Source organism: Biomphalaria glabrata, chromosome 3, assembly GCF_947242115.1.
Source record: "Biomphalaria glabrata chromosome 3, xgBioGlab47.1, whole genome shotgun sequence".
In the NCBI taxonomy this organism is placed as follows: domain Eukaryota; kingdom Metazoa; phylum Mollusca; class Gastropoda; family Planorbidae; genus Biomphalaria; species Biomphalaria glabrata.
In genome coordinates this window covers 4630797-4656395 of record NC_074713.1, presented here as the reverse complement: position 1 = coordinate 4656395, position 25599 = coordinate 4630797, and the positions used below count along the sequence as shown (strand labels likewise).

At 33.8% G+C, this 25599-nt stretch overlaps 1 protein-coding gene across 5 annotated transcripts in view; it reads left to right on the top strand.

Moving 5' to 3' along the window:
- Window positions 1-9561: 9561 nt before the first annotated feature.
- LOC106059194 (eIF-2-alpha kinase GCN2-like) overlaps window positions 9562-25599 on the top strand; it is a 33006-nt gene continuing 16968 nt past the window's right edge. Inside the window, exons 1-19 of one of the 5 annotated variants that reach the window (XM_056022988.1) lie at window positions 9562-9700; window positions 11796-12066; window positions 12823-12941; window positions 13516-13618; window positions 14041-14193; window positions 15817-15903; window positions 16634-16815; window positions 17470-17606; window positions 18978-19141; window positions 19246-19356; window positions 19663-19815; window positions 20478-20542; window positions 20965-21076; window positions 22138-22238; window positions 22347-22471; window positions 23121-23281; window positions 23478-23611; window positions 23920-24179; window positions 25501-25573. In XM_056022988.1, the coding sequence (XP_055878963.1) occupies window positions 11920-12066; window positions 12823-12941; window positions 13516-13618; window positions 14041-14193; window positions 15817-15903; window positions 16634-16815; window positions 17470-17606; window positions 18978-19141; window positions 19246-19356; window positions 19663-19815; window positions 20478-20542; window positions 20965-21076; window positions 22138-22238; window positions 22347-22471; window positions 23121-23281; window positions 23478-23611; window positions 23920-24179; window positions 25501-25573 (2387 nt within the window). In that variant the 5' untranslated portion in view covers window positions 9562-9700; window positions 11796-11919. Of the gene's footprint in view, window positions 9849-11795; window positions 12067-12822; window positions 12942-13515; window positions 13619-14040; window positions 14194-15816; window positions 15904-16633; window positions 16816-17469; window positions 17607-18977; window positions 19142-19245; window positions 19357-19662; window positions 19816-20477; window positions 20543-20964; window positions 21077-22137; window positions 22239-22346; window positions 22472-23120; window positions 23282-23477; window positions 23612-23919; window positions 24180-25500; window positions 25574-25599 lie in introns of all 5 variants that reach the window. The other 4 variants (XM_056022989.1, XM_056022987.1, XM_056022985.1 and 1 more) reach the window with 4 other exon arrangements.

The following is a 25599-nucleotide window of genomic DNA, read 5'->3' as shown; positions in this document are numbered from 1 at the left end:
GAAGTAGTCAACTAGAAGAACATACTTTTTACCCTCAAAGTTAAACAGATCACACCCAACCATGCTGTATGGAAGGTTTGGTGTCTTGGTAGGCATTAGCGGCTCTGACACATTTTGATTCTGATGTTCAGCACACCTGCTACAATCCCTAACTGTCACTTCAATGTCTGCATTCATGCCTGGCCAATACATGACTTCTCTGGCTCTCTGCTTACACTTGACTATTCCTAAGTGAGACTTGTGAATCAGATTTAGCATCTATTTACGTAAGCTTGGTGGCATGACTATTCTCAGACCTTTGTATATAATACCATCCGAAGTTGATAACTGGTCTCTTGAATCCCAATACGGCCTGACTTCAATTGGAGTCTCGCTTCTTGTGTCTGGCCAACCAGTCATAATTACTTCCAGAAGCATTGAAAGTTCCTTGCTTGTACAGTCTTTAATTTCACTGTATTTCGAATCACTTACAGAGATCATATGCACTGAATCATCTGTAAATTCACATGTCTGTGTATCAGTATTTGGTAGATGTGCACGAGAAAGTGTATCGGAGATAAACATTTCCTTGCCTTTTCTGTAACAGACTTTCAGATCATACCACTGCAGTCTTATTAGCATCTTCTGTATTCTCATTGGTGCTGACAATAGAGGTTTCTTGAAGATTTGCTCCAGAGGTTTGTGATCATTATAAACTGTTACTTCTTTACCAAATATGTAGCAGTGAAATTTGCTTGTACTATACACAATTGAGAGCATTTCCTTCTCAATCTGAGCATATCTTGTTTCTGTATCTGTGAGAGCTCTTGATGCGTATGCAATTATACGACGTTCCTGGAGTAATACTGCTCCCAGTCCATCTTTACTTGCATCACATTCTATCTCTACGTTCTTGTTGACATCATAATATGCTAAAACTGGAGGGTTTGTACAAAGATGTTTCAATTCTTTGAAACTCTTGTTTTGTTCATGATTCCATTGAAATTCTATATCATCTTTTAGAAGCTTTCGTATTGGAGCATCTGCTTGACTTAGATTAGGAATAAATTTTGCTAGGTACTGAATTAAACCTAGAAATCTTCTGATTCCATCTTTGTCTTGAGGAGCTGGCATGTCAATAATTGCCTTTATCTTTGCTGGATCTGGTTCTAAACCTTTCTCTGACAAGATGTGACCCATATAAGGTACTCTGTTTTGCCTTATCTTGCACTTGTCATAGTTCAGCTTTAGATTGTACTTCGTTGCTCTTTGCATGACTTGTTTCAAAATGTGATCATGATGCTCAACATCTCTACCAGCTACTAGAATGTCGTCTATGATGACATATGCTCCTTCAATACCTTGAAGCATTTCATCCATAATTCTTTGGTAAATTTCTGGCGCTGATTTGATACCAAAAGGTAATCGTAACCATCTATATCTTCCCAGAGGTGTGTTGAAAGTTGTGAGAAATGAAGATTCTCTTTCAAGCTTTATTTGCATAAACCCTGACTTGGCATCGAGAACTGAGAATATATTCGAATCTGGAATATTAGTGATCACATCTTCAATAGTTTTCATCGGGTGATGTTCCCTTCTGAGTGCTTTATTGAGATCTTTTGGATCAATACATATTCTAACTTTGTCATTCCTGAACGAAACAACCATGGAGCTAACCCATTCAGTAGGTTCATGTACTGCAGTAATAAATCCATCAGCTTGCATTTCTTTAAGTTTTTCTTCAACTTTATTGCGTAGAGATGCTGCTAAGCGACGTGGTGGATGAATAACTCCTTTAGCATTTTCCTGTAACTGAATCTTGTATTCTCCTGGCAGTGTTCCAGTTGTTTTCAGCATTTCAGGAAATTCTCTTTGTAACTCGTCTTCTGTCTTGGATTCTATGCTGTCTATCCGTTGTAGTAGTCCCAAACATTCTGCTGTGTCACCACTCAAAATGTTCTCTTGGCTTATGTCTACTACCTCAAACCTTGCTTTCACCTCTTGGATATTATTTTTCAAAGGTAGCACTACTGCTCCTAAAGTCTTAATAACATGATTAGAGTAAGACTTGAGCGACTTTGCTGAATAAGCAAGTTTTACTTTGTCTTTGAGCTTTTCAAACTCTGACTTGACAAGAATGTTACATCTTGCACCAGTGTCGATACGAAAAATTAATGTCTTGCCATGCACGACTAGTTTTACAGTCCACTTGTCTTCAACGACATTGATATTCTCAATATTACCCTTTTTATACTGGTTACTTGCAGTGCTAACAGGTATAATATTTTCATCACTGTGACTGTCATCTTCTACTAGATTGACGTTGCGTCTTTTTCTGCACATTTGAAACCAGTGGTTTTTCTTTTTGCAGAAATTGCATGTGGTTCCTATTGCTGGACATTTTCCCTTTTCGTGGTTCTTGCCGCATTTACTACATAATTTATCTGAGTTGTCTTTAGACTTCTGCTTTAGTACATTGTGTGACTGTCTCTTGATTGCTAGAACTTCTTGGCCCCTAAACATTTTCACTTGGCTTTGTGACAATTCATATTGTTGTCCAATTTCAATAGCCTTGCTAAGGGTCAACTTCTGTCCCTGATCAAGTAGTCTTAATTGTACCTTTTCGTGTATGACTCCACTAATAATCAAATCAATAAGCATATCGTCTGGGTTGTCATACTCACAGTCCATAATGAGAAGCTTTAGGTCTTTAACAAAGTTATCAAAACTTTCTCCTTCTACCTGCTTTCTCTGATGTGCTCTAAATCTAGACACTCTCTTATTTTGTCTTGGCCTTATGTAGTCTTCTATTTTCTTTAATAGCAATTGCGGATCTCCCTCTTCACTATCAGTAATATTTAGAGTTTTGTAAACCTCACGGCCTTGCTGGCCTATCCACATTCCCAGCCATCCGGCTTTTTGTTTACTATCGGCACCAGCTAACGGTCCTTTGAAACAAAAGCTCACCTGCTGTTGAAACCTTAAAAACTCTTGATACAGATCTTTAGCATTCCAATTCAAGATTGGTTGCTCAAAATAAAAAGAAGCCATTATTAGATTAATAAAAACCTTTGTCTGGACAGCTTTTTAAATCCCACTTCTGACACCATGTAGAATATTTGCATTACACAAATAACAAACTAGTGTTTAAGAGGGAAGACATATTAGGAACTCCATTTATTACGTAAACACAAGCGGTGTTGCACTGACGCGCTAGTGTGCAAATGTACATATAATACTATTATGTTACAGGCTCATTGGTGAGAGCCCGAGAAAATGTCCACAGAAAAGATGGACAACGTGAAAGAATATGGAACGGCCTCTTTCGCTCTGTCTCTCAGCTCTGTCTCTCAGCCACTTTAGCGGGAAGAGTGGGTGGATTTGATTATCCAAACCGTCAGAGCACCCCTTCCGTGCAAGTCAAGGTACTGATGTTAATGAGGAATCGAGGGAAAAAAATATATTTAAATATATATATATGAAGCTCTTTGTAAGCCATCCACCATGGACTGTTTAAACTAGATGAAGCTGGTACTTCTATTTGGACGATGGCCGGTGAGGCCGCACAAGAGAAACGTATTTTATGTAGACTCTAATCCTGTGCTTTATTGTTTAATCAGCGTGAAAAATTGTAAGTGAAAGCCCCTGTGAAAAATCGTTAGTAAAAGTATAACAATATTATTATAAAACCATCATATTAAGCTATTTTTTGTGTTTGTTTTGTAATCTGAGGAATGTCTTTTGTACACTAGAATAGGTTCTTTCTGGAGCTAGCGGAATGACAATATACCTTATATTGTTAGTTAGAGTTTCTGGGAAAACGATGTCAGCTTTCCCAACTGCGTCCGCCGACGCCCAGCGTTTATCCTGTATTCTGAGCTTCAGAAATGCATTTTCTGAGATGTCTACAGCGCCTTTTGAATTTTGGGACATTAGTTTTCTTTAGTTTTTGTTTTTGCTAATAAATCTTCGCAGATCTACTTTATTAATGGAGCTGGTAGATAAGCAAGTCAATATGTGAAGTATTTAAATTGCGGGGTAGGGTTTAAATCCCAGCACCACTACCTGGCTACGCCCATGCCTCCTACATACACGTTTTCTTATTTGAGGATATGCCTATAATCGTTTGGAAAAATATATATTATGTAACTGTACTTGTGTCTAGACAATGAGCGGAAGACCAATTCAGCAAATATTTTAAAAACAAAATGCATGCCAGGTGTCTCGGATCAACCAATGGAAGTATTTACATTGATTTCACATCTATCTGTATTTAAATTATTTATCTATTTCGTAATATCTATAATCGTAAATTTACATAAGCGACTCAGTGTCGTTTTGTTCTAAATTTATTAAAAATCTAGTTTAAATAAATGAAACCACTGACCAATTCATGAGCTGATAATTTTAAGTATGTGCGGATTTTTAGACATTTAATGGTGTACCAAAACCAGCATCAGTCTTTTAAAAGGAATGATCGGATGGAGTTCATTAGTCATGTAAGACTTTCTATTTTCGGAAGAAAACCCCAAGGAAAAATTGGTCTTGGAGAGGAGATGGGTGCCACCAAGACCTAGAGGAAATAATTGAAAACCATGCAACACAGATTCTCTTTTTATCACGAACTGCCAGGTTCCTTATGTTCATGTAGTGCAGTTTTCTTCGACTCAACACTATCTTTCGACCCACTCATAAGTTAGCTCTGCAAGGGTCTTTATCTGCAGCTGCGCAGATTAGGCCAGATCCGACCATATTTAGCAACGGAGTCAACAAAAACGTTAGCTGTGGCATTCATACTCTCCCGCCTTGACTACTGCAACGCCCTGCTAGCAGGTATACCCGATGACAAAATAACCTAGCTGCAACGTATTCAGAACAACGCCGCACGAATAGTCCTTAGAAAAACAAGACGAGATTCTGCTACTACGCTCTTGCGCACGCTCCATTGGCTTCCCGTGAAAACAAGAATCGACTACAAGGTGGCCACACTTTGTTATCAGTGTATATATAACAATGAGATGCCCTTGTACCTTAGCGAACTGATGACTCCATATGTCCCCCAGAGAGCCCTGCGCTCAATGGACTCAACGCTTTTAGTGGTGCCACGTTTCTCCCTCAGAAGCTACGGTCTGCGGGCTTTTTCTGTGCACGGACCAAAGATTTGGAACTCACTCCCCATTGATCTCAGACAGACAACATGCTACACCGCTTTTAAGAAGAACATTAAGACCTATCTGTTCAAAACTTTTTTAGATTAGTTTGTCATTTTAGCTGTCGTGTTTGTGTTTGTAATTTTATTACAGCCCCTTGAGCCTACATTTTTTTTTTGTTATCAGCGCTTTATAAATAAAATTATTATTATTATTAACTACCGCGCGCTTCTTTCTGATGTGTCGTAGGGTTTTGAAAGCTAAAAGTATACCACTGAGAAACAGCTTAAAACACGTTCTGGAAAAAAAGACGTATGAGATTGCACTTTTACACGTCAAAACTCTAGCTGGCATAAAGGAGGAACTCTTCAATACTGTAAAGAGAAGAAAGCTGAGCTGGTTTGGTCATATTGACTCCTTGTCAAAAGTCATCCTTCAAGGCACAGTAGAAGGAGCATGAAAAAAGATTCGTCAAAAAAAAAATGGCTGGACAACATAAAAGAATGCACAGATGATGATGATGATGAATGGAGTAGAGCCTCATTTAAATCCTTATATCCTAGTGTAGGATGTCCTATACACATAGAAACAGACGTAGAAACGATCTGAAGGTTTTAGTGACTGTCTGAGATAATTTGTTGTAATAACGGAAAACGAAAATTTAATAATCTATTCAAACAATGATTTGGAATGACTAGTAAGATCTGTCCAGTTTAATAATATGATAAAACACTCACATGTTTTGTCATTTTCCGTCAAAGTAAAAAATGAAAAGCAGCATATTATAATCTCTGATGTAAGCTTTATGAAGTATGAGGTTTAAACGTTACATGACGCCATGAGCATCTTTCGTGACGTTGATCCTCTAGTTTTATAACATCGGACAGAAAGTCATTCCAAATCATTGTTTTATTCAATTACAGCATTTACGTCCACCGATGGTCCACCAGAATTTCAAACCTTCAAGCACGTCTCGGGCGCACGATGAGGGCGAATTTCTTAATCATGATTTTCATTTGTTAAACTAGTAACTGAAAAAGAACACTATGATTATGTAAAATAGTCAGTAGAATAATTTCGAGACCTCATTTGTATTGTTAGATGCCGTAGCAAAGCAAAGAAATAAATCAGTGACTCTCAACATTTTTCCATATTAGTCTCCTACACACGCGTCACTAGTCGAATCTACGCAAACAAAAGAGAAAACGTCGAGTCCGATGGAGCTGATCCTCTGTCGCTTTCAATACGCACTATTGACAGACGTTTCGCGTGGCCTGATTTCACCTCGTCACTGGTTGGATATGACCCACGGTCCGTAGATGTTACGGTCATGATCATTTGTTCTATAGTTCAGTGACCTGTACAAACCGGCAAATAGTAAAGACAATCTGGCCATTTCGGCACGTAAACACTGTACAGGGCTCTATAAGTTTGGGTTTCCCCACCAAATCTAGGTTATTCCAATATCTCCTGACAAAACTTCTCAAGTCCCTTTGAAAAAACAAGTGATTGACTAAATTATTTTCTTCCCTTGCTTATTTTTTTTTGCCCTTGTCAGGGCCGGACTTAGCCACTGCAATATATGCGGTCGAGTTGACACCGCACTAATTCTAGGTGTAAATTATTAAATTAAAACAGAATAACTTAAATATAATAACAGGTTTACCGCGGCTTCCCGATCCCGGAAATCTCCTGTTATTGCAAAATATAATAAAATTTCCCGGAAATCTCCTGAAAAATTGACAAAATTGTCATTTTTGTCGGCTTTCCTTTAATAAAAATGTATTGCAGAGACGAATGTATTTTCTAATACAAAATCTAAATTTTGACATTATTCTTATCCCTACCCAGACTGGACCCCACGCAATCCGTTTCGCGCAGTGCTCCTTTCCTTTGCTTTGGCATCTAACGATACAAATGAGGAGCCCTTCTATATCAGTTGCTTGAAAAGCTTGTATGAAATTCTGACAATCAGCCGCTTGTCAGATCTTAGTCTCTTTTGAGACAAGCACAGCATACCAGAAAATAATATCCCATTATAACATTCTCAGATATCGACTGCTTTTTTGAAGCATAGCCATTGACTGGCCTAGGTGCGGAGAGAGATGGTGACAAAGAAAGCTACAAACAGTGAAAAAGCAATAATGGCCTCAGCTCTGGAAGAAAAACGAACCTAACGAAAAAATGCAAATGCCATCTTTTCCTACCTTTTATAAAGTGGACAGAAATGTCTCTCCAAAAGAGAATCAACGGTCACATGAAAATGTTTTACGGGATGAAGTTCAGATGAACCGTAGTCGTTCTACGACTGCAGGAGGCCAACAGATAGGCCTATATAGTTCCATTCAGGAAACCATTAGTAATAAGAAGTTGCCATTCTCTTTCAGATGCCAGTCTTCTATACAGCTATATATCTAGCTCGATCCTGCTGCTGGCATTATTAGTTGTTTTTCAAAATCAAACGTTACATCTTTATTACTTCATTAACAATGTCTCGGCCCTCTGTCATACTGTAAATAATATATCATGATCCACTCCTTAATACTATCCACTTATCGTCTTTTTTTGTCGTGGGGGCCTACTTGATTTATTCCACCTGTTCGCCTAAGTTGTGCTGGGTAGAGCTGTTTGCGAAAAGTCGCCTGATCATTGCTATCTAAATATAAGCTTTTTAAAATTTGTGTTCAAATTGCTAGACACACTGAAAGGACAAACGGTCACATGGCACTCTATCGGATATTTCATACATGGCGGAAAAGCTAGCTTTTTTGGTGTATCCGTTATGCAAAATAAAGGTGTAGATAAGCTATGTTTTTTAAAAGGTAGTCCAACACAGTGGCGTCACAAGGGTCGGTGTCACCCGGTGCGGTAAGCTCAGTGTGTCCCCCCCCCCCAAAGGAAAACGAAATCTCCCCCTAAAAAACAAATAACCTTTTTTTTTGTTTCTTTATGTTGAACAATAAAACTGTAAGCTAACTAATTGATTGGTTACACCCATAAATGGTTTTCGATTCTATTTTAAAATGTGTATTGTTTTGGACATTTTATCAAAGGTGATTACATTTTGATTTAAGAAACATTGAGTTGAACATTTTCATTATAGATTATTTAAGAGCTCCTTACGAAAAGATTCTAAATTATACTAGTGTTTTTCAGCTGCTTAGGAAAAATACAAATCAAGCACTGAACAGGTTTACGTCCTGGGAAACATTGTTGAGCAAAGCCTAGAATAACAACAAAGGATGTTGATCAGTTTTAGAGTCCATCGGAATCACTCAAGAAAGTAGCAAGAGAAAAAGGCATCTAGTAACAATTTGTCAAAATTCAGCAAATCAAGCTGTTGTGTCACAACAGCGATGGAATTCTTTTAACACCAAGACGGAATTTCTCTTTCTTGTAGCCATCGACGATGTCATAGAAGTTCTAAGGAATACATTAAACAGGCTGCATTCGGGTTCTCATGGCGTAAACCAAACCAAGTTGGATTTTGAAGATAACATAGCATTACTTTGAAATATAATTAAATGTATACGCGATATGACGGATAAAGACGCCCGCATATTGGGTGCATGTTACCCAGTAGACCTACCCCCATCAAGATTGGTCATCCAGATCTTGAACAAATAGAAATGTTAACCTATTTAGGAAGTGTTATCACAAGCAATGGAGTTGCATATCACGGTGTTCCAATGTCGGATTGGAAAGCAGGAGCCATCTTTCAAAAAGTACTTCCTTTCTGAACAAACAAATCATTTAGCTTGGAATCCACCTACACAATACCAACGGCCACCTACGCTTCGAGACGTGAAAAGTTAAACAAAGATTGAGCTGAGAAGGATCCTTCGAGTAACAAACCGAGATAGTGCTACCAACACAGAAATCTTTTCCTTCACAGGCATTCGCCGTCTACGGGAAGAGGCGACTGAATGTCGATAAACATTTGTGAGACATATCATTAGACAAGACGTTTTTCTACATTTCTAAGCTTCATAAACTCTTTCTCCTGGCGTCTACAACGTATTATTTTTCTCATAATAGGAAGATAACAAGTCAAATCGAATTAAATTAAGAAAGTTTAGGACATGCTGATACTAAACTATGAGAGACATTCGAGGTAGTAATTTGTATTTTTAAAAGTTGTTTTTTTTCTGGAAAGTGCATTTTTCCGACTTGGGTGTCACCCGGTGCGCCCTAGTGACGCCACTGGTCCTACATGTGATAATTTTTGTGCACTTTTTACCAAAAACTTATTAATTAGGCCTATGTTCAATTTAACGTCGTTGACATTGCTTAGAATTTCGTGAAAATCTCTAAACCGAGCAACACATTGCTATTACACTTCTCTTAGTTACATATAGGTTAGTGTTTAAATTCTGGAGATTTTCAAAGTATATTTTCTTGGGATTTATAATCTATAAAACAAAACAAACTTTTTCTGCAGTTCTCGAATAATAATCTAACAATGTAGACTAGATTAATAGATCTGTTTGTCTTCTTTTAAAAAGCTGAAATTACCAAAACTAAATCTCTTTAAAATAGCATAATCATGATGAAAAAGAGAAGGACTAAAAGTAATTTAGAAGTCATGCTGTAACTAAGTTCTACACTAGTAGATCTACTAGAATCTCTGAATCTGTATTACTCAATAACTGGACTGTCACTCAACTTCTCAAGTCACTCAAGTCACTGTCTCAATACTCAATAATAGTAGTACTAGTAGTCTGTATTATTATTATTATAATTATATAATAAGATAAGAATCAATTCATAAGAAGATCTAAATCTATAAATTATAAATAATAATATAAAATCATTTGTATAATATAATAATTATGAGTATAATTTTATTACTTATTAAAAGTTATTAGTCTTAGACTTAGTTATTTTTATTCAAATTTATTGCAGTCTACTACTCAACTACTGTGACTGTCACTACAGTAGGTAGACACTAACTAAGACGACTAAGTCACTAACGTAACAATTCACTAGATATCTAGATTTAGATCTAGATCTAGCTAGTTAAGCTAGATTATAGTTATAGATTCTAGATCAACTAGATGAGTAGTAGATCTAATCGTCTATGTAGCCACTCTACTAGTTTAGTAGTAGTTGTAGTACTAGTGACTACTACTACTCTATATTACTCTATCATATTTATCTAGTCTAGATAAAATAATTTATTAATTATAATACTACAAACGAATATTCACATTAGGGTTGAAGAGTTAAAAGTAAATAAGTTAATAAGCATTTAATTTATACATAAAACTGAATAGAGGGATGTCTTGAAGCAGGCCAAAGCCCTTCATATCCATGGCCATGGGCTGTAGCGCCACTGGCCTGGGATGGATGGATGGACATAAAACTATTATAATACTGAACCATTATTGTCAAAAATACAAAAGCAAAATCTAATTAAATACTCAGAAAGACACACAGATAAAGGCACATTTCTCGTTGCATATGCTTGGTTTTCAATTTGTGGTCCATAGACCACCATAGTCCGTGAGACGATCATGAGGATTCAGAAGAAAGATGAAAATTGTATGAAAATTAAAATAATTACTTCTCTAATAAAAAGCCATTTTATTCGATATAGTAATTTTAATATTAATCAACTCTCTTCCCTCACAAATTATTATATGATCCTCTAAATCAAAGACCCTTTTGCATGGCCACATGACACCCTGGTTATTAACCGTTGCCCAAAGAAACAGATGACCTTAATATCATCTGCCCTAAAGATAGCAAGGTCTGAAAAGGGAACTTTACGTTTTTGTGCTAGTCACATGACACCCTCATTAACACAGAATCAGATGACCTTTACATCATCTGCCTCATAGATGGCAAAGTCTAAACTCTTTTAGTGCAAATTATTTTGATCAATGGAGTTTTCCAAGGTTGAACAAAAATTTTCAAGGGGGGTAGAGTTACTAAAACTAACATAATTTTTTATTTTATTAAATAATCTAACATATGATTTTTTTTAAAGGAAAATGAATAGGCTACAAAAGTATTTAATAAATAAAATAAAATAAATTCAAGAAATTGATGTTTTTTTTGTATAATTTTTAAACTGAGCACAGAAAAAGGAAATATTTTAAAAAATCATTAAAAATTGATATCTAAAAGATTTAATCTTTTAATTAAACATTTAATCCATAAATATTTTAAAATGACAAAACTAAACACATTTTATCACTTCAAATTTCATAAAAGAAAAAGAAATTGTATTGTCCCGGGAAATAAATTAAAAAAGTGGAACCACTAACGCAATGTTGTCTTTTTTTTTTTTAAACCTGTTGGTACTGCATCCAATTTTCTACAATTACTCTCATATCTGGAAAATAAAAAAAAAGAGAGAAATAAAAAGTTTAACATAAAAAAAGATAGTGAAATAAATATTATATACCAAGTTACTCGCTGAGAGTAACACCGCACTGAAAGAGTTAAAGGGAAAGTTTATTTTACTTTACAAAAAGGTTAACAGAAAAAAAAAATTGTCAATAGCTTTTTGTAAAATATTAAAAGGAATAGTACAGGAATAATTTAACTAAAAGCGATAATAGAATTCATGAACCAAAATATAAATATTCACTTTTCACTGTGCATACTATAAAAATATTTATATATATATATATATATACATTTTTATTTTTAAAACAGACTTTTAAGGCTGCTAGTCTAGTACTAGATGATAAATCTAGATAAAACTGAGTTACTGAGAGTTGTACATTTTGTAGAGGAGAGCTATTAGCACTTCGTCTGTATAATCAGAAGTTTAAGACAAATGTTCAGCTCAACATCAGCTGCACAAGCCTCTCAGCCTCCTCTGTCAGATGCCTCGTACCTGGAAAGACAGACTGAAGAGTATCAAGTCTTAGAATCAATTTATGGTAAAGACTTGGAAGATCTACGAAAGAAAAATGCTTGGAAGGTAGCATTAGATAATAATCTAATTATTACTTAATGAAAAGAATAGTTCTATAACTTTTGATTAAGACTTACTTAATACTAATGACAGTTAGTGGAGCAAAGGTTCATAACAGTAGTTCACCTTTGTACTCTGTTCTGGGCAATTCCTATCAGTTGAGTCCATAAAATGTCCACCCTGCCATTGTTGTTTCTTGTTCTATTAATCTCCTCTCTAAAACTTCAATCTATTGGAAATTATTTATAATTTAAAGAAAATCATTGTTTTATCCTTAGTCGATTGAAAAATAGCCAGCACAATTAACACAACAATCTATTAAGGAAATAACTTTCACAGTGTAATTGTAATTTTTTTTTTAACCTAAGATAAAATAGGCCAGAATAATTAATCTAAAGTTAATTTATTTTGAATTCAAATGTATTAAAGACATTGTTGGCCTTATCTTTTTTATTATTTAGGTTTCAAAAAGAATTTACTTATCTATGGGGTTTATATGATTCATAATTAAAATTAAAAACCTTGTTGACATTTTTAGGAATATAGTAATAATTAGTTGCTTAATGAGTTAGATTTTCTAAATTGAATTACTGAGTGGTGAATATATTACAGCAAAGAAACACAATGAAAACAGTCTGTTACAATATTTGCTTGGCTTGCTCCTGACTTTAAAGTAAATAAATATATATTTTGATGCTATTGAAACTTTAAGAAGCTAGCATACAAATATTAATTTAAAATGTTTTGTTTTTTTCATTATAGATTGCTCCTTGTTTAGAAGTTAAGCTGACATTAAAACCTCAACAAAGTATGGGTGGTGAAAGTTGTAACTATGTTCAGCTAGATATGGTCATCAAATGCCCTCCAAGATATCCAGATTTGTAAGTAAAATAAAAAAGTAAACATATTTTGTGAACATTTATTGAGTTTAATATTTTTGGAAGCCAACCATTTACCACTCAGCCACCACTCCTCCATCCTCCGTGTACTGAATGTACAGCTTTAATTTCATGTGCATTACCAGGAATAAAGTTTAAAAGATAAAAAATTTGATATTTGCAAGGGAGAGCATTATTTAGTTGAGTGGAAACTGAAAGACTAGAGTTTGAATCCATTTTTTTTGTGTGTGTATTTTTTTTAATCTTAAATTTTCGTTGAAACCACCAATAAACAGTTGTGAAAATAGAGACAGTTGGTAATTGTTTGACTGATGACTGTAGAAACAGATGGATATCACCATTAACATGTCCTTCTTGGTCTTAATAAAACTTAACATTTGATTTTTTTATTGCCTATATACAAATTATATTTTAGTAGAGAAATGTACATTAAACTAAAAAAATGAGACTGTATTTGAAGGTAGTTAGTACAAAAATTCTATTTAAATTTTGTAATGTAATGGTAAATATTTGATTATAACTTTTTGTTAACATTTTTCAAATATGTTCTTTATAGAGCTCCAGAGATATCTCTAATAAACCCCAAAGGATTATCTCATCAACTAGTTGCTGAACTAAAATCTCAGTTAGATAAAGCAGCAGCAGAACTAATAGGAGAGGTATTATCTTTACTTATAACCAATAATATTTCATCCATTTGTATTCCATCTATATAAAATTGACAATCTTTAAACATTGTTATTGTGAGTTACTCTCAACTTTCATCTGCACAAAAACACCAATAAATTAGTGCCGTTTCAACTGAAATGAGGCTATGCCCTAAGCCTATTTAAAATGGGTTTTTTGTTGTTTTTTTTCTTAAGTTTTTTTTTACTTTCTCCCCTTTGCTTTCGAATGTAACCTCAAACTTATTTTGGTTTATGTATCTTTTTTTTATAAAACTCTCAGCTTAAAGTCCTTAATAGGTTAAAAGTTCTTTTGTGATTTATCACACTCATGGTTTTAAATTATGTTTGATGATTTTTTTATTTTTTTTTCGAAATACAATCATTAAGAGATTTTATGATTCCAATGGGGACAGGTGATGATCTGGCAGTTGGCCAATGACGTTGAAGTGTTTCTCCACAAACACAATAAGCCACCCCCACAATCTTTCTATGATCAAATGATAAGTAACAAAAGGCAACAGCAAGAAGAGAAAAAAGAAATGGAACGACTCAAAGAAGAGCTCAAAGTAAGACATGAATCATTGTAATTTCATAAAATCAAAGGTTTTGGACAATAATGTCAGCCTTTGTGGTGTTACAAAGTTTATTTTAACTTGGACGTTGCAGAGTGGTTGTAAAAGTAGGATACAAATGTCACATCATAGGAGTCAAAAAGATTTAGCCACCATTTCTCAACATATGGTATAGGTATCACTAGGTCTTACTTGTGGGTTAGTGAAAGAATGAAAATTTGGTTATGGTGATTAAACCTCCAAAAAAAAAAGAAAAATAGATTAGAGTTTTTTGATAAAATATAATTTTTATTATTTTGGAAAATAGTAGTACATAGATAAGCGTATATCAGAGCTGCCTACCGTTCCGAAAAATGACCATCAGTACGCAAATACGCATTTAACCCGTTGCGTTACGCATTTCGTATCCTTTTTTTTCCCTCTCTTGACTAGCTTACGAGCGGTCACGGAGGTCACGCTAAGCCATCCTGTTGGGGGAGGGGGGAACAGAAAAGGTGGGGGAACACATTGTGTCCAGATCTATACGTTGATTGGTTCTTAAAAGCAATTAGATTTAGTCTAGAAATGAAGAACGTGAGAGTGAGGGAGTGGCGGGTTGGTACCGTCAGTTAGCTGATACGCCAACGTGACTTTTTTTTTGTAAGTTCATTAGTAGAAATTAATTATGTTGAATCCCTGATTCCCGTATTCATTTGTATAGAAAAAAATATCAAAGTGCTATCGATTCAAAACACATTGAGTGACATTGTAGATATCTAGTCTAGATCTAGATCTAGAATCTAGATAACTTGTTATACAGGAATAGATCTAGCTAGTCATTACGTTATGTCATGATTCTCTACATTACTCTACAATCTAGATCCAATTAATAGTAGTATGATTTAGTCAATTTAGATTGACTAGATCTAGATCGATAACATCTACTACCATCTAGTCCAGATCTAGACTAGACATTCTTAGTCTTAGTATAGAATAGATCAAGGATGAAGGTAGGACTACGAAAGTTTGGAGTAGACCTACGTTTGTAGCGGATCCACGGCATCGGTAACACTCTTGAGCCCAGATCTAGAGTAGATTATATTCATTTAATTCATTATATAGACATCACATAGATCCAGATCTAGTCTAGATAACATCTCTATTGTCGTATTGATCTAGATTTAGATTTTAGATCACATAAGTGTTACTCATTCTGGTGCCAAAATACGCATTTTGACCATCAGCGTTACGCATTCGGACTTTTTTAGGTAGGCAGTTCTGGTATATGTAGTGAAGTGCCTTTAACTCAATAACATAAAAAGACCAGGTTAACAGGAATCTTACATTTTAAAAAAGTAACGATCCCTTTCAGACCTTTTGATCTATAGGGCTGATTATGTTAACGTCATCTGTTTCAATATTTATTTGTTTGTTATTACGTTTATAAACTCATTTATTTCCTGTATTTAAGTGACTATCGATCGATTAGAATAGTCAATGTGAAGTAGTCATTGCAGATTACAAAATTTATAAATATTTTTCACCTCTTTTACATATGATTATAAAGACTTGGAAAATAAAAACAGATGTAAAAATTAATTTTACTTTTTTTTTCTTTTCTTTTTGTTGGTTTTCTAGCGCCAGGAAATGGAGCAGGAAGTCTTAAAACGTCAAGAGTTTCTCAAAAGTGAGGAGAACAGGATGCGAAAAGGAAATCACAGAAGTGTAAGACATTTATTTGTGAATTTTACAGCGAACTATAACATTATAAGCTGTTGTAAATTAGATTGTCAGGTTCTCTTTTTTTCTTTATTTCTCTTGTTTACTGGCTAACTTTATTTTTAATGAATTGTTTTCTTTATGAGTGGTCATGTTTCGTCTTATTATAACTTAAAAATTACAGACATTCCTTCAGAAGAGAAGACAATTACATCCTATGCATTTCCATGTGTTAATCTAGTCATGCATGTTAATTAGAAATTTAAACTCTGCTAAGTCATTGGTTTTCCTTGCTGATTCAGTCAACACATGCCATGCTCTAATGGCACTAGGGAATAAGGAGTATCTTGTATGACTTTCTGAGTATTTTATTTGTTTTTCTTTCTGTATTTGTAAATTATGGTTCAGAGCTTTATTATTATCGCTACTTTATTTTTGATTCTTCTGTCCTGTTATTTTACTAATAGTGTTACTCTACTCAAATGTGAATGTTTGTTATGAACATCAAATTTCTTATTAATAGGGAATGATAAACACAGCAATAGTTGTACAGTAACAAAATAATAAATAAAGTGCTTTTAATGTAGTAGCACCTAAACTTTTCATTAAATTGTTGTCTTTATACTTAACAGCTGATAATTTTATAGTATAGTTCTGTCATAAGTGCAAGAATGTAATTATTTCAAAGAGTAAACTTAATTTGACATAACTGATTAGGTTCTTTGATACTCCACAGTTAGAGACTCCTCAGGGCATCTCTTTCCAAAACAATTCATCACTGCCTTCAACTGTACCTATTGCCATAGCTAAACAACAGCAGCATGCTACCCACCAATCATTCTCTCCTGAAACTCCTAAAATCATTTCCAGTTCACCAAACAACTCTGCTTTGACAGTTCCTCAGACTCAGAGACGCCGGTAAGATTAATTCAATACCATGATAAAACAGATGATTTAGACTTAAGGGCAGTATATCTACTAGGCTGTATTTGTTTTTGTGGAATAGTTATTCTGTTAGAAAAACTAAACACTGCACTTCATAGCTAGTAATGTTCTCCTGAAAATCTTGAGTAGGTGAAGTACAAATCTATTGTTAGTATTTTACTTTCCGAAATGTGTTGATTAATGATAAAAGAGATTAACCACCCCCTTCCTCCACCTCCCCCCAGTAATGTCAGGCTGTATGAAATCACCCCCCATTCCCCCCACATCGCCCCTAGTAATGTCAGGCTGTGTGTATTAAAAACAACAGCTTTTCAAGATTCAAACAGGTGACACTTGGTTTGGCAGTTAAGCAGTTAACTACTTAGCCACCTCACTGTTCATTGTGCTAGCCACTCACAGCCCTTGCGTTTTGTGTGACTCTAGCTTTAACAAAAAATTTACAAATATTTCTGATGAGAATTTTAATACAACAACAACAATTAATTACATTACACTTAAGTTCAGTCTTCATTGACTGGACAGACTGAAGTACTAATGTACTTAATGTCCATGTATTATGTACTTTTTTTGTTATTTTATTAGCATTATTTATTTTTATTCTGTTAAATTATCACTGCATGTTTTTAGAAAAACCAGCACACCAAAAAGAAATGAGGATGAGGATTCAGGGAAGACAGCTTTAAACAAACACCTAGATGTTGTGACCATGTTGACCTTCCCACTCAATAACACTGAGGTTAAAGTTCAAAGAGGAAAATGTTTAGGTGAGAATTTAAACATCTTTGAATGGGATCAAACCAAATATCAATGACTAATTAAACTAACGTTTTACTACCTTTTCTAAATCAAACATATATTAACTGCTGTTTCTGTACCTTTCTTACACCAAATATATGTAAAAGACCAGTTAGACCTGCAGTTTCACTGATTTATAAATAATGATAGTTAGTTTGTGTGAAACCCTTCAATTGTTTTTTTTTTTTACTTTTCCGATGGAATGGCTCTCATTTGATCTGGTGCTGGTACAGATGTAGATCGTGTCTTCATTTACTGTAACTGTACCAATGTCGTCTAAATCTAGATGATCATCGAGTCAATCTCCATTTCAGATCTAGTTCGTTTCTTAGAATCACGGCTTCATGCAAAGTTTATTTTTTTGGATTAGCCAATGATTACCTGATTCAATAGAGTGTCTTTTCATTTTGTAAATTAATTTACCATAAAAAAATTTTTACAAAACTCATGGGCGCGCTATTTTTGTCATTTACCATAAGTTGAAAAGTCCTACATAATATTTTTTTTTCTTTGCATTTTTAATTACGGACATTAGGTTTAAGGTAAGGTGCTCGAGAGCGATAAATTAGGCTGTCGGGTTTAAAAGGTTAAGGATGAAATACCAGTGCTGTGCTCCTCCTATGGACGTCTGATAAGTACACACCATTCCCCAGTTCAGCTCTTTTCTCTTTTACTCTTTTCTTAGGCACTTCATTTGTTAATGGCAATTTTTTAAAAATCTTTAAATCCTCTTAGAGCTACCACACATAAACACTCTCACAAACTCTCATTCAAGCAGCTAATCTGTGCGAATCTGTTTTTGAAAAAGAAAAAACTACGGTATATCAATATGCTTTTAAAAAGTGCTATTGTTCATTTCAACTTTGTAATAAAAAAAAAAAAAGAAAAGGAAATAAAAACAAAATGACGTGATTAAAAAATGTTAAACATTAAAATTTGGAATGAAAGAACAAAAAAAAAATCTTATTGGTTAAGTGGTTAAGTGTAAATTGTAAAATGCCATACTCTGCTCAAAAGTGAGCATTTTGATTTCTGAAATCAATAGAGAGCAGGTGGTTATTATTTCTGGAAGTGATCACATTAAACATATAACATTTTAGCACTGTATAAACGTCAAACTATATTATTTTATCATAATGGAATCAAAAGTTTAACAAAAAGTGGTTAAGTATTGGGCTGCTGATCTAAATATCTTATCTTTGTGAAAGCAATTAAATTTTTGAGCTCCTAGCAGCTGGGGGAATCAAAATTGGTTGTTAGTTGTCATGTTCTTCCACTTGAATAGGAGCTCACTTGAACATGCCAACCTTAATTATCTAAATCTCCTGCTTCTGCTGCAGGTCAGAATAGTAGTGGTAGCACAATGTTTGTTGGAATGGACATGGTTGGCGGAGATCTTGTGGCCATTGCAGAATGGATTTTGGAGTGGAGGAAATTTAGTAAAAAGGCAGCAAATTTTATTGACAAAGAAGATGATCCAGAGGCCGAAGGTTTTCTCAATCAGGTTAGTGTTTATACGAGAATTGATTAAAATTTATGTACTTAAGAAATAGTATTTGTTATGTTTTACTGTTCACAATTCTTATTTTGTTTTCTTCAAATTTTCAGGTTTTGAGCATTGAACAAGAACTGAGGGCATTAGTCAAACTCAATCATCCAAACCTTATTCATTATAGAAATTGGAAATACGATTGTTTACCTGGGAAAATTATTTTTCATGTGAGTATAACTTCATTTCATCATCGTTTAAAGTGTGTTATCATAGAAACTCTTGATGTTTGTATTAAAACATTGGCTTGTAAAAAAAATATAGTTATCACAGTGTTAGAGTATTTTTATTTTGTGCGTAGATATATTTTTCTAATGTAATGATTGACTCAAACCACAGCTACTTGGAGCATTATTGTGTTCTTATTACTTTATACCAACATTTTTGTTGAAAAAGCATGTTTTGATGATGCACATATATGGACATTTAGTGCAGCAATACTGATTATTTGTAACTTTTTCTAAATCCTTTTCTAGATTCTGATGGAATACTCAGGAGGCATCAATCTATCATTTTATACCCATCAAAACAATTCCCTTCCATTAGAAATGCTTCGACTGTACACACAGGAGATTTTATTGGCTTTACAGTACTTACATCGCAATTCTGTTGTTCACAAAAATCTCAGGGTAAGTGGTTTCTTATAATTCTATTGGTAGTTTCCCTTTCAGACCTTGCTATGTATAGGGCAGATGATGTAACGGTTAACTATTTCTTTGGCCCACTATTAGCGAGGGTGAAATGTGACCAGCACAACGACCAACCGCCTTTTCCCCCAACTAATCTCACATACCCATTAGCGATGGGTAGACTCTGAGGTTCCCTAAAGATCTCACAATTAAAAATCCTCAAACACGGGACCCGTTGGTTTGAAAGCCAAGGACTTTATCACTCGGCTACCGCACCTCCTATTCAATAAGTATCTGAAATTAATTCAAAGAAGCTCACTAATTCTTGTTCAAAAGTATTAAATTTAAAATGCTACTTAACCAGGTCATATTTTCAAATACCCTGTTCATTCATTATTCAGTTTGGAGCCAGGCTTTAGTTTCAAATACTACTTTAATGTAAACTCTAGTGAGAGATGGGTTACCTATTTCATAATATATACAACTATAATGTCCAAATAAAGCTGGCTATAAGATTGCTTTTTCTTTTCTACTACTATAGTGGATTTCAGAAGTTTATTACTTACACTTTTTTTCTGCCGAAGTAAAAACATTTTTCTTAGGTAAGAGTTGATAGAAGTTTAAAATTTATTTTTAATAAAAATATGCTTCTTTTTTTTCAGGCATCAAGTATTTTTATTGACAGAAGTGGTAAAGTAAGATTAGGGGACTACAGTATTGATAAGAGGTAGCTATATGATTTTTGTTATATTTGTAATATAATAAACAATGATTTGATTTAAGCTAGTCCTAAAAGGTACACAGATCTTGGGTAAAAGACCCATCAAAGAAAGTACTGTAAATGTGTAGTTTCACATGCCTTGTATCAGGTCTTTTCTTTTTATAGCCTGTATTGGGTTTGATCTCAGTTCTTCATATTTTTGGTGCAGAATTTTTTTTTTCTATCAGATACATTTAGATTCACACCTCAATAATGACAGTTTAATTTAAAAAGAGAACTGAAAAATACAAAAGATATATAAGGAAAAAAGCACTGCTGGCCCAATTTAGTTTGGAACAAAGAATCGGACCGCTTCTAACAATATCGACTATTGTTTCATCAGTTTCATAACCTCCCTACTCATTCACTATTATCTTTTCCTTTGCTAGACTTGGTGATCTTTATGATGCTGTTGATAAAACTCGACCAGGTGTGAAGTTCTCAGATACCAGACCTGTGGTCTTAGGACGAGGCGGACAGAAGGGGGACATCTACCAACTAGTAAATACTGCTGGCCATATTAATTTGTAATGTCAAGCTTAATTTTTTTTTTAAATTAAGAATAAAGGAGCTTCTTAGAAATGTGTTTTTTGCTTTATTTTACTTTATTAAATGCCATTGAGTAAAGTTTCCCTTTTCAACTAATCCTCCCTCCATAATTTAGTGATATAGACACACAAATCTTGAAGAGCTTTTCCAAGAAAGATGCCTTTCCAAATCACTCACGATTCTTAAAGACAACCTGCACCCGTTAAACCACTGTTACATCAGATCTGAACGAAGTGGTCATCTCCTTTCCATTAGGACTAAAACTGAAAAAAAATTTTAAAACTCCTTTATCCCACTGTCGGTCAGAGTGTTACAAGATCAGCTGGTCGTGAATGTGTATGTGTTTCGTGTGTGAATGTTGTTCGAAATTTTTAATCAATATTGTTTTTGTACAGAAGTTTTGCTGAGCTTGTCAATTGTAGTCAAGCTGAATTTCCATTAGATTGGATCAATAAAAGTTATCTTATCTTATCTTATCTTAAAAAATAATTGTTCATTCTTAAGGAGCAATGTCTGACCAGTACCTAATGTTTAACAAGTAGAAATATGTAGCTATTGATAAGTGTTATAGTAACGTTAAAAAATTAAAGTATCCCTTTTTAGACCTTGTGATCTTTGGGGCTAATGATGTTAATGTCATCTGTTTCTATGGCTAATAAGCGAGGTGTTATGTGACCAGCACATCGACCAACTACTTTTACTTTCACCAACTAATGTCAGGTACCCAGGGGCATCTTAAAAATCCCAAATTAAAAACGAAGATTTGAACCTGAGACCCCTCTGTTCAAAAGCCAAGTGCTTTACCACTCAGCCACCATGCCCCCAATAAATCCCTAAACTTGTGTTTAAATGCATCCACCACATTTACATCTAATATTGGTTTATTGAATTGCTCATCAGAGAAATAAAGTTTGTCTTTCAGGCTCTCTTTAAACTAGCATGAGTTAGACCAACTTAAAGATTTCATCTTCCCACTTCATTTATCATGACTCTGTGTGTCTCTATCTCCCTAGGGTTTGTTGTTGTTATCACTTATCATAGGCCAGCCATTGATGAAATCTTTGCCAGACATACCAAACTCCTTACCATCTGTTGTTCAAGACTTTTTAAATAAGTATGTTGGATGTACTTGTTTCTTGTGTTATTAATTCATGTAGTTTTATCTAAGTTAGACTTCCTAGAAGGCTTTAACTAACTTTGAATTTAAATAACCTGCTAACAGATGCTTATTAAGAGACGAAAGACTTCGATGGACAGCTGTACAATTATTAGAACATCATTTTATCAAGGAGAAGTTGCCTCTAACTCCCACTGCTAAGGGAATTCCTAGCTGCAACACATCTCCAGGTACAAAGTTGTTCCTCATCTAATTAATAGAAAAATGAAGAATGCTTCTAGTCATAATGCTGTCTTGTATAATTGGGAGTGTTTTTTTTTTTATCTTCACAGATAATCTCATAAACTATAAAACAGGGTTATAAAATTTAAAGATATCCAAACCAACTGTTACTATATAAATATCTATTTTTATGTGTTTAATATGTATAACCGTAATATAATGGTATATGATATGCTCTACAAAAAAAGATTATTTTCTTAGTAAATTTGGATATATCATTTTGAAAAGTAAGTTCTTTGTGCCTGGACTCCTTTTAGAAACAATATGTTCATGATGTTAAACAGAGATTAGCAATTAATACCAGACTTTCCTTTTTTCAAGTAATTGGAGCATTTCTTAAGAATTTCAAGAAATTACATTAACTGACAATTATTCAAAGATTTTAACTTTCACATACTTAATAATTACAAATGTAATTAAGAAAATTATCTTTTTAAAGCAATATTACTTATCTTACAATGACATAAATAGTTATAAATCCCGTTTAATTAAACAAAAATATCTTTAAAAAAATAATTTAAATATAGTTTTAAACATTTTCCTATCATGTACATTTTATTTTGATATTTCTTAAAATGTATTTGCTTTTATTCTAAGTCAAAGATGCTGATGAAACAGGTGAAGAGAATTCAGATATTAAAGAAGATGAAGGCTTTGAATACTTAAACAGTTTAGTAGCTAGTGGTCAGTCACGTTTGGCATCAGAATTCGAACTTTTGAGAATTTTAGGCAAAGGAGGTTTTGGAGATGTGATAAAGGTGATTGTTTAAATGTCATGAACTGTATATTATTGTCTAAGAATTGGTAATATACTTTTAGAACATAGATCTGTATGCTGTTGTCTTAGAATCGGTAATGTACTTATAGAATATAGTCAATATGTGCATACACTAAATGTGAAGCTACTTCTGTTTCTTACAAATCTCTTTATTTGTTGCATTTCTTAAAATTCAGGTGAAGAACAAATTAGATGGAAGGTTTTACGCCATCAAAAGAATTCCTTTGAACCCTCGTAGTAAATTATTCAATAAAAAAATGAAGAGAGAAGTGAAACTTTTGTCTCGATTAAACCATGAAAATGTTGTCAGGTTTGTACAGTTGACTTAGCAGAGTCAAGCTTTAGAACACAACTTATAGAAGTTATGGCTATACTACACAATTTAATATGTTTAACTTGACAGCACAAAGAAAAATTAAGCTAGCAATACAATTTAGGTTAACAAAATAAGTTTGACATAGATATGCAACAGAATTTAAAACCTCACAATGTAAAGGTTTGGTCAAACCAAACTTAGAATGTTTAGCCTTACCACACACCACTTAGAATGTTTAATCTTACCTCTTAAAAAGTTAATTTCACCAATGTACTTAGTCTGTGTCATTGTTCTGCTGTCAGATATTACTGTTCCTGGATAGAGATCAGCAATGATCCAGCCTTGTCAGAGTCTTCTTCCAGCTTCACTTCCTCATCATCTCAAGCTCTCAAGACTTCTGTCTCCCATAAGAAAGCTCCTCACATAGTGAAGGTCATACCTCTTACCAAAACACCCAACCTGAGGTCAGCTAGCTCCAGCTATGATCCAGTCAATGATATTGAAAATCTGGTTCCCAGAGCAGGAGATGAATCTGTGGAATGGACAACATCTTTTGATCCATGTAAGTATTTTACTTTCTCCCCACCTCCACCTCCTGTTTTTAAAACTTTAACTTTTAAAGTAATTGTTATGTCGTATTTGTATTAGCTATATTCTTTAGTTCTCATTAAACTTGTTCAATTTGCTCTGTTTGTATAAAATAGTTACTCAGTTTTCTGAATAATGGCTACACATTCTATAATATATTAAAATGAAAATTCAAAAAAATATTAGTTGAAATATGGATCATAAAATAGCTGCATGCTATCTTTTGTAAATATAATCTTCTTTTTAAATGCAAAAAAGAAGTTTATTTTATACAAGGTAATTAAATTGAGATAACTAGCTCCTTTTTTATGTGTGCTGTTTAATTTTAAACTCACTTGACATTGCACATGCACTTTTGCAGTGATGTTAATTTATCTAGAGGAATTCTAGCTTAGTGGACTCAACAATTTGCATGTGGTCTTATGAGAGGCAATAAGTGGAGTTCTCAGATTGTAGTTCATTCTTGACATTATTGAGATGTACACCCTAGTTTTTTTTGGTTGACTTATTGAAACTAAAAAAAAAACTGATAGATCAATGTAAAAAAAATATTTAATAATAATAATAATAATGTTAAAACTCTCAATGTCAATTTGAAGAAAAATAAATTGAAAATGAAGATTCTGGTCGAAAATTTTGACATACTACTTATTACAATTTAAGCAATTAAACCAATCTATGAAACTGACCAAAAAATTAAACTATCCTTAAAATATTGAACAAATATATTTGTGCCATAAGAATTTTTAGGAAAACTGGGATGTCGATACCACAGTGTAGTTAAGTTATTTGTATGAGTGTATAAAAAAAAGGTTTTACTATTGGTTAGAATTATTTACATAAAAGTAAAATATTGTAAAAATGAAAAATATATATACATTATAGTTATAAAGGTATTGCTAATTACTTTATTTGCATTTGCCAATGTGCATTAAAAGTCCTTATAGGCATTTAGTGATGGTTAGTTACCTGAACATAAAAAAAATAAGTCTCCTAATTCAAAAAAGTTTTAATTTTCACTATCAAATGTTTCTTTTAATTCGGCATTCTAGCCATTGATGCAGGAAATCTTCATCACCTGTTTTTATAAGTATGTCTTGGAGAAATAATGGATAACCTCCTTAACCCACACCTGGCAAGAATTCCAACTCAAACCCCTCAGTTTGGTAGTCAAGTGATTAACAACCCTGTCACAACTTTTTACCTGGCCACAGTTTACAAGAACATTGTTAGGATTGATCTATTTTATTGGTATTTAGAATCTATTACAAAATTATTATTATGTTTTTCTGTAGGTGCTATGACCACCATAGACTCGTCTTCTTCATCTTCTGAGGATGAGGCGGATGTTTTTGGCACATCATTTATGTACGTTCTCTACAAATGTATTTGTT